Source organism: Monomorium pharaonis, chromosome 8 (assembly GCF_013373865.1).
Source record: "Monomorium pharaonis isolate MP-MQ-018 chromosome 8, ASM1337386v2, whole genome shotgun sequence".
In the NCBI taxonomy this organism is placed as follows: Eukaryota; Metazoa; Arthropoda; class Insecta; order Hymenoptera; family Formicidae; genus Monomorium; species Monomorium pharaonis.
In genome coordinates, this window is record NC_050474.1 from 13,278,721 (window position 1) to 13,295,489 (window position 16,769).

At 27.6% G+C, this 16,769-nt stretch overlaps 1 protein-coding gene across 20 annotated transcripts in view; it reads right to left on the reverse strand.

The window, feature by feature from the left end:
* LOC105832312 (heterogeneous nuclear ribonucleoprotein R) overlaps positions 1 to 16,769 on the reverse strand; it is a 113,478-nt gene that overhangs the window by 31,920 nt on the left and 64,789 nt on the right. For 9 of the 20 annotated variants that reach the window (XM_036290678.1, XM_036290677.1, XM_036290672.1 and 6 more), the window contains 4 exons: positions 16,384 to 16,499; positions 13,626 to 13,640; positions 12,559 to 12,707; positions 6,651 to 6,816 (listed from right to left, as the gene is read on the reverse strand). In XM_036290678.1, the coding sequence (XP_036146571.1) occupies positions 6,651 to 6,816; positions 12,559 to 12,707; positions 13,626 to 13,640; positions 16,384 to 16,499 (446 nt within the window). Of the gene's footprint in view, positions 1 to 6,650; positions 6,817 to 7,281; positions 7,399 to 12,558; positions 12,708 to 13,625; positions 13,641 to 16,383; positions 16,500 to 16,769 lie in introns of those variants that run through there. The other 11 variants (XM_036290675.1, XM_036290674.1, XM_036290684.1 and 8 more) reach the window with 7 other exon arrangements.

Sequence of the window (16,769 nt, forward strand, 5' to 3'; positions counted from 1 at the left end):
TTCTAATTTTTAAAATCAGAATTTCGAAAATCAGTATTTTGATTTTATAATAAGTTTTAAAATATTGACTAAAAATTTAATAACAATTCTCTGACTTGAAAAACCCCTAAAAACTTATAAAAAATTAGTGTTAGAAAATTTTAATAATATTTATAAAAGAAAACGATTAATTCGATGACATCTAATTTAAAAGTAAATTTAAAAATTTATATTTTAAACTCTGTACTTATATCTACAGCTGTTTTTAAAAAAATTGTAATTGTTTTATAAATAAACGTGAAAATTTTATAATTTTTAAAGTCATTATTTTCAATTTGTATTAATAAATTAAAAAATTGCAACTTTAGAAGTTCGATATATCTTTAATACTTTTAAAATCCCTAAAAAATCATTTGCAAACAATTTTAATAATATTTATAAAAGAAAACAATAATAAAACGCTTGCAAAATATTGTATTTAGAAAAGTGAAGAAAATCTCGAGAATTCTTGTGGTGGTTCTTATTCAATATATGTGATGTGTTTGTAAAATATTTATATGTACAATCGCATTATAACAATTGTGTAAAATGACGAGCTTGTAAAAATTAAAAAAATTAATCAATATCTTCTATTAATTTTAAAAAGTTGCAGAACTCATAGACTTTTAAACTTAATATGTGATAGTGTAAAATTACTACTAACCTACTCTCAAATGGGACTTGAATACCTTGATAGGAAAGTGGATTGGGCAGTTAAGATGAAATTATAAGCAATTTGTGACAATGTACAAGAGTGCGTGCAATCGTTTGATAAATTATTATGCACTTTAAAACTTCAAATTGACTGAAAATATCTGTCATTAGCAAATCTGTAAACAAAAGAATTAAAATTTAAATAAATGTAGAATACCTCCTCAAATAATGCAAAATTTAATAAAACTATTCCATAAATAACATACACAAGTTTGTTAAATAAAAGAAGAGATTCTAGATTTAATATGTCAAGTAACTTTAGAACAGTTAAGGAATTCTAAAGTAATAGATATGTCGACATTACAAGGTACAAAATTCGCTAAATTAATTTTATAGAATAGTAAACCTTTTTACGTATGTAAAGTATATTATTTGTCACAGCCCGCCAATATTCTATTATTATTTCTTTATGTGTGTAAAGTACACACAAGAATAAATCGCAAGATAGTCAACTTAAAATTAAGAAGAAGAAAAACTTTAAATTATACACACATAATTTTTTAATATTTCCTTGTTCTTAAGTTTAAGTTGGGTATCCTACGATTTATTCTTGTGTGTACTTACGTTTACATGTAAAAAGTAATAATAAAAGAATATAGACCAACATGTAAAAACACAACTAATTAAAGACAAGCCTCAGTCATAATTGGATCTTGGTGCTAATATCTATTATACAATTTAATATACCTTTCAAGTTGATCATTGACACTCTACGCGCCGAATATATTTTCAATCTTAAAATCAGTTAGAAATTAAACAAGAATAGCAATATCACAATATTAAATTATAATCAATTTAATAATATTGATAGTAACAAGCATTTTCCATCCTCCTTTCTCTCCTCAAATTCTGTAAAAATTTTTTTGTAAAAATTAGAAGTATTTATGTCAATTCAATTTTCTCGAACCTAATTCAAAGAATTTTGTAATATCGATAATTCAGTCACTTTAGGATCCCCTTAATTGCAATTTTGGAAGTGAGGAGATAAACGTTTTACAACCATTAACATCGAAATATATCTTTGTATATAAGATAATATATAAAAAAGAAATTAATATAGATAATAAGAAAAACTACTATTCTCGACAAAAAAAATTATCTATAAAATTATTATGTTCAAATATTGAGTTCCCTTTTTTTTATGCAACAGTATAAAGAAAGAAAAGCGCAAAAATTTATTAGAAAGCAAAAAAAAAATATAATCTGACAAAAGCTTACTAGCAATAATTACACAGGCATACAAACAAAAGTGTGTCCGGCGAATTAGACTATGATATCCTTGTATTCTGGAGTCACTAAATCCGAATCCGAAAGTTGTTAAGCCCATCAGGTCCAGATTCTTCAGTAATTTAAAAAAATATTCGCTAAAATAACACTTTTCAGACTAAACTATAATCTTGACCACTGAAACTATTAAGGACAAAGAGTATTCTTATATTTTTGGATTGCTGAATTTGATTCTTACATTAGATTTATCCCATGAGATTTTACATTCAACAGAAATCAGCCATCATGTTTACAAAATGTAAATTAAGATAGTAGACACCTAAACCTATATAACCCAAGGGAAAAAGAGAAGGAGGTAGAAGATCTAGTCAAGGCCTAAATCAAGACAGCATAAAAAAATTATAAAATCATTTTTTTTGTGATAACGTATGTTTGGGAATTTACTGACTTGGTCACATTTTATAAACATAATGGCTGATTTCTGTTGAATGTCGAACCTCATGAGGTAAATCTAATATAAGAATCAAATTCAGCAACCCAAAAATATAAGAATACTCTTTCTCTTTAATAGGTTCAGTCGTCAAGATTATAATTTAATCCAAAAAGTATCATTTTAGCGGTTATTTTTTGACGTTACTGAAGAACCCTGACCTGATTAATAATCCTTAAGGGAGTGAGCAGACAACGGGTATCGTTTTCTTTGATCGGCGGTCATTTTGGTCAAAACCGGAAACAGCCAAAGAGCGAGCGAGTAAGAGAGAGAGAGTGCTAGAAAAAAGTTTGATTTTGGTTAGACAGGTTAAAGTGGTTAGACTTGGTTAAGTGCGGACAGTGTGGACGTGTTTATCGTACAGTAAAAAAATATGTCGGGCTATAATGCAGATTATTATACAAACTCGTCAAATAAAGACTACCAAATATATAATTTTCCAAATTGAAACACGTTTGAATTTTGCCGCTGAATACACTACTTCCGCTTTTGACCAAAATGGCGACGTTTAGACCGAACATTCCCTTGAGGATTACTAGATTTGATGAGCCAAAACGGGCTTCGGATTCGGATTCAGCAACTCCAAAAACAGAGATATTGTTACGCACGTTAGGTCGATTAGCTGTACATTGATTTTTTTGAGAAGAGCGTTCTGAGTTACTCGAAAGAAGTGTGTTTCTTATTACATCCGCGACCGCGGGTAACAATATTATGTTCTAGTCTGCTACTCTGATATAAAAAAAAATTCAATAAAATTTTAATAAAATTTCGAAGACATTTTTTTAAATTTTATGTTTATTTTTAAATTTAACCAACAATTTCAAAAATATTTCATTAAAAACTTATTATTTCAATAAAATGTCATGGATTTGTCTCATTACAAATTATCTAAATTTTTCGTTGCAATTTCATATAAATTCAATATAATTAAAAAAAAAATATATATATATATCTAGGAATCGATAATTCAATATAAGTAAACCCAAAAAATTTATTATTAATAACTTCGCTTAAATTTTTTAAATCATTTTTCTCAAAATAATGTTTTAAGAAACGATAACCAATACATATCAACAACCAATTAATCAATTAAATTAAAATTTTGCGCAAACATTTTTCACGTAATTACCAAGTTTTAATAAAATTTTTAGTGAATGTAGTTTGTTTTTTATAAATCCGGAACGTAACATTTTTTAATTAAAAATTTATACATTTATATTCGAACAGTTACCATTTTGTGAAAAATCAATATATCGGCTATATCAATAACTAATTTAAAAAAATCTTTTTAAGGAAAATAGTTTGTTATTATCTTAGATAATAACAAACAAAGCTATAATGATTATCGTAAAAACTATTTTAGAAAAACCTTATTATGAACGTCAGTATGACATTCTCAATTTTAAAAATTATATAATAAAAAATACATTATAAAAATTATAAATAAAAACATACTTTTATATATGTACAATAATTTTAAATTATAATTAATAATTTTTTTAATTCTGAGATATTTTACTTGTCTTACTCTCTAAATTAGAATCAGTATATTGTTCTGATTCAGTGTATTTATAACTACATATCAATCAGTGATATATGCACTATCTTTCAGTAATAATATACTATTTTTTATCAGCGAGAATATCTCATCTCTCTTAAACAGAATTTGAAGAGAACATTGAAAAACTGTAAATAAGCACTGATGATTATAATTTATATGTATAGCACTACAATTTAGCAAGATTTAGAAAGTATATACAGAGTATTTCAAAGCATGTGAGTCAATGCTTGTAAAGAAGTAGAAGAGATCAAGATAAACAAAAAAGTCTTCTACAATTTTGCGTATCTGAAAAAATTGAGTTATTAAATGTTAAACTCATACTAATAAAAGCGCGCAGAGAGACAAACAGAGGTCGTTATGTAACTAAGCTGTACTACAACTTAAGCAGCCCGTGCCTGCCTCTCTGCGCGCTCTCATTTGTATGAATCATTAACATTTAATGACTCAATAATTTTTGCAAATATCGCAAAATGGTAGAAGACTTTTTTGTTCATCTCGATCCCTTCTACCTCTTTACAAGCGTTGACCTACATGTGGGACACCTTGTATAATCCTTTAATTTATTATTAGATCATTAGTATCTGCAATTTTTCGTTGCAAAAACTGTTGCAAGTTATTTTAATAAAATTTCTTTATTTTTTTCATTAAACAATTTAAATACTATTTAATATTTATTAATAAAAATAATTTCTTGTTGACATTTTATTAATTTCTTATTAAACTCTTATTAAAATGTCTTTTTTATTAAATAAAGAAAATAATCTTTTTAGGCAAATTAAAATTTTTTTGCATATTCATTAAAATATCATCAAATTTAATAAAATACAAGTCAAGTTTATCAAAATTTTATCAAAACTTTTCTACTAAGAAATGTGTGATATGATAATCTGTATAAAATCATAATTATTATTCTAACAGTAATACAACATTGAAAGAAAAAAATTTATATACATTTGCCAATTATCATGAGATATTTTTGGATTAACAATGCTGAAATAGCTAAACAAATACTTAGAAAGCAATATTAAAAGTAAGTTACATAAATCTAAAACTACATTACATCATATTTCAATATTGTAATTAATATCCTATTATTCAGCCTTGATTATTGAGCCTTATTATTGAATCCTACTATGATTGTTCATTGGTCTGTTATAAATTTTCATTTTATATTATAATATCCTCTCTTCGTTAATTCCGCAAAATCATAAATTAAATTAATATTAATAAAACTGTAAATAAAATTGTGTTATCTGTTAATAAAACTGTAATAAAATTCTGATTTCTCTCCCCCCCCCCCCTCCCGCTTTTCCTATCATCCTCTTTTTCTTTCTTTTTCCTCTTTCCATCATTTAAATAAATAATTGCTTTGTATTATATAATTAATATATAACATTTTTTTTAATATTCAAAAATATGTATGATAACTTCATCAACATTTTTATATTATGAAATTTTTACACGGTGTGTGTTACAATATTAATACAACCTATCAAACAAATGTATCGTAATGATTCACGACAGTACACAGAATTTTCTCTTAGAAATTATTATTTCAAAATCATGATAATCGTATATAATATGAAAATAGCACGAGTCTTCAAAGAATTTTACTACAAATTTCAGTAATATTTAGTATTGTTAATGTATATAATTTAGCAGAATTTGATTAAATTTTAAATAATGTAATTTTATAATTAAATACTATGATTTCACTTTTCAATTTTAATATAATTCAGTATAAAATATATTATATCCCGTATAATACAATAAAATTTAATAGATAGGAGGGGGGGGATATGGCGGATTGGAAAGGGTGAGATTGGCGGGGTAGAATGAATGTGTAACAAAGAAAAAGAGAAGTGGGAAAATGGGGGAAGGAGGGGTGGAAAGAAAGAACGGAGGTGGAAAATAATGATATGATTTGTATGCTTAGGAGAAGGCAGAGAGAAGTTGAGGTAGGAGACCACGGGAGAGAGAAGGAGCGAGTGGGATGGAGACAGAACGGGAGAGAGAGCGAGTGGAGACAAGGAGAAAAAGGAGAGGCCCACTGAGAAAAGGATTGGGAGAGGAAACGAGAGGAGAGGTGGTTGAAAGTAGCAGAGGAGACAGGAGGAGAAAGAGTCAGAACGGAGGGCCGGAAAAAGAAGTAGAGATTGGGGGTGGGGGAAGGGCGTGCGAGAAGGGGTGGGGGGGAAGTAGTATGTGAAGGGTCGCTTATGGCCAGGTCGGTTCGGTAGATGATATGAGAAATATGTAAGCGGTTCGGGAACGCTTCGCAGAGAAAAAGCGCCTTGTAACTCCTTTAAAAAAAACAATAAAGTTATTATTATATAATAAAATTCTTCAAAAAAATCTTTAAAAAATTTTACTATAAATTTAATACAATTCAAATTTCACGAAATTAATTTCATTCATTTATAGTAAAATATTCTTTAAAATCCACGTTATTCTACGATTATCATAATTTTAAGAATACGTTCTAAGAAAAATTTTTCTCCATCTAAATACACACACTTGCGCGCAAGCGCGCGCGTATGTGTGTGTATACGCATGTGTATATATGTGGTAAATGCATTTTGTGTAATTCGAAATTAAATGTAAAGAGTGTAAAAGACGATTTATTGTGGAGATACAGACCATCCTCACCTGGTAAACTTCCCTTGGCGCGGACCCCCCCACGAGCGGCCAGCCGCTGGACCCCACGGGCCCCTGAAGCTGCGAGGTTGCGTCCCCCCCTGACCGGCCCACGGGCTTGCGGGCCACCGATTCGGCCACGTGGCACTACTCCACGGCCACGACCAGCCTACCCAAATAATCAACTTATTATCTCACAATTGCACAATTATTTCAATTACATTTGCGTTTTATTTGATTTCCTTTTTTTTCATAAATATATCTTTATGTGTCTCTTCTGCTTTACACATAATTCAGTTATATGCATAGTACATCTCACAGTAACAATTCTTAAGATACAATAAAAATAAAAGTCACAGTTGACGTATTGCTGAATAATCAAAGTTCTTTTCCAATGCTTATATGACCACATTTCGTTTGAAGCGTAGACGTATATATAAAGATTTTTATATATACGTATACATCCATGACGACATAGCGTGAAAAAAAACGATGACAAAGAAAATGAGAATGAAAACGAGAAAGTTAGCGCGAGATAAAAAAGAAAACACAAAAAGAAAAGAGAGAAACCGGAGAGAATAAAAGGAGAACGTGGCAAAAAAGGTGAATCACCTATAACCAAATCTTTACTAACCACGTCTTTTACATACAGCAGTAGGAGTTAGCAGAGTTATCCAATGTAGTAAAGCGAAAAGCGAACTGATTGGTTGGCGCAGAAACTTTTAAGCGACACAAGCTATTGCACTGGTAGCTAAAACAAAATTCAACCAAAAAACGTATTTTATATAAATAAGCAGCGGCAGCATTGTTAAAGCATTTAAAAAAAACATGTGATTTAAGCGTAAGCTACAATTTTTATATACATGGATGTTAAGGATGGCACGGGAAGAATTGCCAAAGCGAGAACTGCAAAACGTGTTCACTGGTGCTATATATTGGAAACCCAATCCTCTCTCTATTCCGTCTCCTCAATCTCCATTGGTCTTTATCATACCTATGCACAATTCAGTGTACAAGTAATAAGATGTTATTAGTAAAGTATGATTAACCGTCACGTAACACATACAACAATAAATCACTTATGAAGATTCATTGACTTAAATGAAGTTTATCATTCCTTAGTTCCAATATTGCTGTTTAGAATTTGCGACAAACTTTTCCTCCTGCTTAATAAAAATAAAATTGACATATAAAGTTGACACGACTAAACAGTTTTTTTTTCCTAGAAATTCTGATTTGTACAAGTATCTTACAGAACATCTATGCTATATATACACATAATAAAGTATCTAGTTTTAAATTAATTTTCTTGAGTTATTTCATTAAATATTGCATGATTTTGTTTCAATTTAATTCTAAATGCTTTTAAAGAAATGCTAAAGTATCCGTCAAACTTGAGCGGGGTCGATAATGTAGAGTCATTTATGCATATCATTAACAAGATTTCGTATGTATTTCTTTTAGATTCAGAAATCCTTTTCCAGAATTAAAGTACACGTATTAATATCATCATATAAACTGGATTTTATACCGAGAATAAACAAATGTTTTTCAGACTGCTCTTTTTTTAACCTATATCTGAATTTCTAATTATAAAAAGTTCATGAAATTAATCTTTTTTTCTAGTCTTTTAATCTTAGTTTGCATTGCACAATATTGTGCGTTTATGTTATCCCTAAAGAAATACAGTTTTATTTTGTACATATATATCGTAGATTTTGTACTTTAAGCAAATATTGTCATCAAGTGACAACTTTACGTACCAAAAATAATTTTTTTTCGTTTTTTATATTAACTCGACCGTATTCCTCTAGATTTTGATGCGTACTTTAATTCTTTTTGCGATAAAGAGTTTTACGATTCTATAAATTATCAATTAAAAGATTAGTTTAATGAAAAAAATCTCAATAAAACAGACGACTTTAGGATCTCCTTAAGAGGATGCTAGACTGCCTCTCAAACTTGATCGGGGTCGATAATATAGTCATTCGTGCACATCATTAATGAGATTTCGTATATTTCTTTTATAGATTTGGAAATTCTTATCCAGAATTCCCAAATCTATAAAAGTACACATATTAATATCAATCTATGAATTGGATTTTATATCAAAAACTAAAAAATTTTTTTCATATTACTCGACTTCTTCTGAATCCGCACTCATACATTTATACGAGATTTTCATAAACAGAAATCTATTATACTGAAGCGTCTAGGCTTATTCTAAAAGCACAGAATTGTTCTTTTTTGTAATGCAACGACACAGAATTTTTTTTGTAATGCCATGACACACTTGTTTTGTACGTACAAAGTCTAAAACTTTTATATACAGCAAATGTTTTCACGAGTCGACTGCAGGAGTCAATCACAAAACTGTAATTTTTTAATTTGTTTGTTTTTCGTATAAACTCGTGTGCATCATCCTCCGTTATTATCTATATTTTAATTCTGGAAAAGAATTTTTAATTCTATGTCAACAAAAAAATTTTTGACTAAAACAATAATTGCATTTAATTAGTAAAACAGACCCATCCGCAACATCCCTTTAAGAACAATTACAAAAATCATAGCAGGTAAGATCAACCCTTACAAAAACAATTGTATGCTTATATACAAAATCATTTGAAACATCTTCAATTTTCATAATGAGCGTAAACTTTTTTCGAGCCAATAATTGTAAAAATATGATATGTATTTATCACTCTTTCAATATATAAAATTCAGTCGGTTACCCTATAGGCAATTTTTAATTCTTATAAGCTCTTCTCTTTCAGTCCTTCTCAAATTAACAAGTTTTTCCTCTCAATGTACGGTTACTATTAGGTATTATTACACAACGCATATGACTTGTCGAGTATTTTGTTTCAAGTATAAGATATATATAGTAATAGTACAAAAATTTATCTTTTTTTGCAAAAAAACTGAATAAAGATTAACAATGCATATAAGGAGCACACAGTTTCATTTAACAATACAGAATTGACACAGAAGAAAGAAAAAGATCATTCAGTCTCAACTTGGATAAGAATATTCTCGAATTAAATGAGAATAAAAAAAGTCCATTTTTGCCATATTATTTATCTTCTTAACTCGCATTGAACTTTCCAATAAGAGACATTTGTTAAAATTTGTTAAAAAGTAAATATTTCATGTCATTTAATTTAAAAAAATATGATAACGTAAAGCGAAAAAGATGTATACAATAATACAATTTGATAATAAAAAATGTTTTCTTCGTAGAAAAAAAAATTAAAAAACCATGAATTAGTTCATGTCAAACTAAATATAATAAATCAAAAATAATTTATAAATATTCAGAAGAATGAAAGATACTGATACACTCTTGAAAGAAACAAACGGAATCGTCGAATACGATCAAGATTGCGTCTAAAATGAAAAAACCAAATTAATGTTAGAAGATGCAAGATAATACGAAGACAATTCGAAGAAAATTCTCTTTATTTGTTTCTAGTTTCTCCTCTAAAATAATAACTAACACACACACGCACGCACGCACGCACGCACACATACTCTATAATTATATATATATAGGTATATCATACAGATTATGTAAGAAACATGTACGAAAAATCTAAATGCGTATGTCACATGTTATCGCGATAGTAAGATATTGTCAAGAGAAAAAGTTGATCGCAATTTAAAAACATATAAAAATAGAACAAAATAAAATAAATTCTTTCGCGCAGGGCGCCCATATGCTCCCTTTTGTCATTGTTTGGATAACCCTGCAACTTGACATAGAAAAGTATAACATCATATCCGAGCCACGAGACGCAACGTCGCTCTACAAGAAGAAAAAACAAATTATTCGTACATTGGAGTTGTAATATATAAAACGACGATATATAAAATCCTGTACACTGCTTTTCTTCCTACATCTGGAGTTCTTCGGAAGCTGCGCTAGAATAATAGTAAATGGTAAAGTGGTGTTAAGAGATCTTGCAACACTATAAAATGTGCGCTCTTCTTTCTTGAAGGGAGGATTTATGGATATTTACTTTTTACAGGTTACTGCTTTTAACCTATTATTTCGTTTTTTACTCCTTTTTTTACAATTTAAATTGCTTTTCCCGGCTGTATTCTGCTTTAAAAATTTAGAATGGGTCTACCATGGCTCAGATATGATTTGCAAGCAATTTGAAAGTGGCAATGTGTTCGGATTATAAGGTTTAATCTTAGTATCAAAGCTTTAATGTTAGTAATCATAGGATATATGTAAATACAATACAATCATATCACAATCTTAATAGCATTCTTTTCTCTTCTTCCCCTTCTCTCTATTCCTCTTTCTCTTCTCTCTCATTTTACCCCATACAACACAAAACCAATGTCAAAAAATATCAAAATTATTGAACGCTAAGGCGTAGCAATGTTGACTGTTATTAAGTATAAATGTTTTTTCAATGTGATTCTGTGTGTGAGTGCGTGTGTATGTATGTGTATATTGTGTATATATACATATATATTTATTATACATATATGTACATATATACCCATATATTGTACACACACATACACACACACACGCGCGCGCGCACGCATGCACGCACACAACATTGTACAAAAATGGAAAATTAATTTCAAATAATAAAATCAATATTACTTTTTAAACTTTAACTTTTTCAATAATTTAAAAACTAATTTTGTACATTTATTTTATTCAATTATTCGACAATTTAAAAACTAGTTTTGTACATTTATTTCATTCAATTTTTTGACAATATAATTTTATATAGATAAAGGCACCGAATTAAGAACAGTTTTTTAAATTAGAACTCCTTTATTTCTTGAAAACTAAACATGGCACCATACAAATACCGATAAAAATAACCTGCTTAATTAATTAAAAAAATAAAAAAAACATTTTATTCATTCATATTCTTTTGTATATAAAATCTGCTAAAAACGAGTCAAAAACGAGAGTTATATTTGCACGATTCTGTCTTAGACAACTCTAACAAAACAACTTTGAATCTATAGGACTACATAATATATAATAAGATATATAAATCATTAACACGTAACATTAATACTTCTATCGTATACAAATACCAGATTAGGCACCTATTTTGCCCTTTTTTGATGTGTCACAAAAACATCAATTATTAAAAACATACGAAACAGTATTATAAAAATTTACTACCATTTGATAAAAAATATCAATTCCCAATTTATATTCATGTTCTCAACATCTGATTTTGTAACTATTATTTAAGTAATATTGTCTAAAAACAAAGTAGTCCAAATTCGGTGCCTCTCTACTAATCTATATAATGTACAAAATTTAATGTACGTAAATTGCATCAATATTGAATAACATTCAATAAACATTAATTCAACGAATCAGATTAGACATTTCTACAATGTTTAATCTAATTTTAAAATATTAATTAAAAATTCATAATTTGACACTCCTGACATGTTAATTTCACGTTTGTGCTATGCAAGTTACTCTCCCCCCCCCCTCTCTCTCTTTCTCTCTCACTTTTACTCCCGCTCTTACTTTAGATTCATTAAAAATTCAAGTTACAGTGAGTATGGTGCATTTAATATTATAAAATCGAAATTATATTAAGATGTACATTTCCTTGGGTTAATAAAAATAATTATAGTAAAGCTAACGCATACCCAATTAGCCAGCATTAATTTATACGCTCAGATAGAGAAAATGGACAAGTATCGGTCTGGATTACGAAAAATTGGAGAGAAATATACAATTAGGAGAATATCGAACACTGTGCCACAGTCAAACTACTGCTGATACACACACACACACACACACGCACGCGCGCGCGCGCGCGTGTGTGTGTGTGTGTATATATATATATAAAGTAATAATGATTCCAGAAACAAAAAACGACTTTTTAGAACCATTAAAAAGGCGACCCACCGGTTGAGGCTGCCTGCCTCTCCCTCTGGCAGGTGGCGGAGGCGGCGCATAATCGAAATAGTAATCTTCGTATCGATAATAGTCATCGTAATAGGGATCACTGTAGCCACCTCGATAATCCCCATAACCGTAATAGTCGTAATCATAATCTATAAAAACACACATTACAAATAGACCCAAATTTAGCCACGATATATCCAATTAAACAACTTACTCAAATATAATACTGTTTCGATATCATAAGAAAGGCATGCCGGGAAAAGATATATATTTTTGAAAAATGCCAATATATAATAATAGAAATAAAAGAGAAAAAAAAAGTATTAAATTAAGTATATCAAGAATAAAATATTTGTATGGAAAATACAGTTCTGATTACAAAAAAAGAAAATAATTTTAAAAACACTCAGTATATGTACAATACAAAATTGCACTGCACTAATTACCCTATTACCATCACATTTTCTAGGATAGAAAATTGCAAGACCATTCAAAAATTTCAAGTTATCCCAAAGAAAATGTTCCTAAAATCTAAAATAATTTTCTGTTTAACAAAAATAAATAATAAAGTATCTTAAAAATATTAATCAAAGAATTAAAAAAATATAACAATAATAAAATCGTAATAATAAAATGTAATATAATAATAATATTACAATAATAAAATAATAGAATGTAATTTAATAAACAGAATCCTATTATAATATAATAATAATAATTTTAACTTTTTATCTCAAATATTAATCAATAAGTTTAAAAAACAATTCAATAAAAGATAATAAATGATAAAAGAATAAAAAGTAATTTAATAAAGAGAATTCTAACTTTTTAAATTTCATAAAAATATTTCATCAGACATTTACAAAAACGTGAAAAAATATCCCACAACGTAAATACATATTTAAAATGATAAAAACTTTATATAAATTTTGTCAAGAAAGACTTTAATAATTTTCAATGATCTCGCAATATTGTATATTTAAATCAAATTAACATAACAAAAGAAGAAAATACACAGATCTACACTTTACAATTGTTTGCATTCATCATTCACCATCACGGCTTACCTATTTCCTGGAGAGCTGTAAACAGATTTTCGAATTGATGATGCATCGTACTAAGTAACACATGAGATTCACACACGCTCATATAAACACAAAAATAAATAAAAAGAACATTATGTAAAAACTATGTAAGCATGTGATATTTTGTGCTTCCACAAAAGTAATTGTCACTGAGGCACCAAAAAAGATACAAAACAGATAAGAAAATATACATGCAATTGTTATTTTGGTTAAAGAAAAGAAATAGATATCAGATAGGAAGTAGCAGTGGTAAGGCGATAAGGTATTTGAATTATATAAAACACTAAGCACACATCTAACATATACGCGCGCGCGCGCGCGCGCGCGTGTGTGTGTGTGTGTATTTGTGTGGGTAAGATAAATAGTAGATAGAGTAATAATTAACGATATAGTTATGATAAACATAATTTATATTTCATAAAATAAAAACTGCATAATTAAATAAAAGCAAATATGCACTACGTATAAATAAAAACTAAACTATGTAAATTACAAATAACTAAATTACATGGGTATAAAATCAATTTTTTTAAAACTAAATTAAGTTAAATTAAAAGTTAATTTTTAATAAATTAGAATATAATTTTTAAAAATTAAATTACTCTGAATAACGAAACAATTATGTGACTCATCAAATAAATTTAATATTTGCAAATTTATAAAATAATAAAAAAATATTATATTAATCTTTTACGTAGATAAATTTTTAACTTAAAAAAAGTTTGTATGTTTATTTAAAAAACTAATTTTAGAATTAAACTTTAATTTAAAATTAACTAAGTTAAAAGTTATCAAATTTTTAACTTGTAACTTTAAAATTGATACCTGAAGTTAATTTAACAATTTATCTAAAAAATTTCTCATTACAACGTAGTGATACAATTTATATCTAAATATTCTTAAAAGTAAAAATAATTTATATCTCTCATAACGTTCTACACAATTTACATAAAAAATTTATCTATTTATTTTATTCTCTAAAAATATTTTATATCAAACAATACATAATAATTACGATTTTACGTCAATTTACCGTTTTTGGGGGGAGATATGTTTTGAATTTGAGATGTTTACAGCAACAATTAAATTATAAAATATAATTCACTTTATGTGATTCTTCAAAAATATTTTATTTTATGTCAATAAAGTATAAACACAAATAATTCCAAATCACAAATATATTCTAATAAATAACGACAAATTAACGTAAAATCGTAAATAATTATATCATTGTTTGATATAAAATATTTTCAGAGAATATTATCATCTAAATAAAATTTGAAGAATTTCTTTTAAAAAAAGATAAAAAATGATTTTAATCAAGAAAAAAAATTTTGCGAAAAAACTATAATACAAAAATGTTAAGTATTTCTTACTCACGTTCAAACTCTATCATGCGCTTAAGCTAAGGTACATAATGAGATGAAAAATTCCCAAAAGCATGCGAATGTTTATGTTAAGTAAATATTACAAAAAGAATTGACATATAGAACTATTAATGTACTAAATATTTTCAATCTAAGATAAACAAAATCAAATAAAAAAATATATATATAATTAATATAAAAATTATATGAAAACAATTGCAAATTTATCTACAGGATTATTTAAAAGAACCACTTATCCTTTAACAGACATATTCGTAATTAAATTCCGAGACGATTTGTCCTTTGGTAAAAATTTGTCCAAAGAGTTTTTAAGTTTTAAGCAAACATAATTGGCGGATTACAAACCGAGTACAGGAGATAGTGCAATTTATTTACACGCGGGTGTTTTCAAAAATCAAAATGCGGCAATTTAAAATAAAAATACTGATTAATTTATTTTAATCATCATTTCTTAATCATACAATTTCACAGGCACACAAAAAAAGTGGTTGATCCGGCGGACCAGACTAGTCAATCCTTATGTATTTTAACGCACTGAATGCAAATCCAAGGTCAGAATTGCAAAGTTAGCTTATTTTTCCTAACCTAAAAAAAATTTTTTTTTTATGTTAGTCCGGCGGACCAGACTAGTCAATCCTTATGTATTTTAACCCCGCTGAATCCAAATCCAAGGTACGGATAAATTTTTATCAAACAAAAAATTGTCTCAAAATTCGATTCTGAATGTCTGTTGAAGGACAAGTGGTTATTCTGTATCATCCTGTATAGAACAAGTAAACTATGTTAATAGTTTAATTTAAACAGAATTACAAATATAACATCCACATTTTGTAATTATACAACAAAATTTCTATAATTTCAATTAAATTATAATTAATGATTTATTGATGTATTTTCTAACATTTTTTTTCCATATAAAAAGTTACATAATCTGGACATATTATTATATAACTATAATTTATTGTGGTGTATAATATATTTCATAATATATCGCATATCTTGAATATAATCATAATAATACATTAATTATTAATTAAATAATATATTAATATATTATTAATTTACTAATATACATTTCAGCATATTTTACTAAATATTCTATGAGTCAAATGTAACAAATAATTCAATGGTGACATTATAAAGAATACCTTTTAATATTTAAATAAATATTAAATATTACTTAAAAAACGAAATTATATAAGCATGTGTATAATATATATTGATATGTGATATAAAGAATTACTTTTTTTTCTTAACACAAAAATCTAAAATGCTGTTTGTTAAACGTTTGGGAGAAAAAAAAAACACACAAAACAGCAAGAGAAAAAGAGAGAACCAAGATTAGTACTAACCGTAATCGCCTCGTCCCATCTGTCCACGCATACCTGCACCAGTGCCCCGAGGTCCTTGTGTAGGTCCACGAACTGGCATTGGTCCACCCATCATGCTGGGATGAGACGGAGATCCTCTACAAAAGAAAAACACACACACATATATATATATATATATATATATATAATATATTAATTTAAATAAATAAAAAATAGAGCAATTAGGAAGGTAGAGTGTAATGATCAGGGATCGACATTATCTATGTTTTCAGTAACATTTTTTACTTTGATTATTAATTATTTGATTAATCAAATAATCGGAATAAAAATTTTTTCATTACTTGAATAATCAAAAGTCAAAATAAAAATGTTTGATTAATCAAATAATCAAATCTCAAAACTAATTG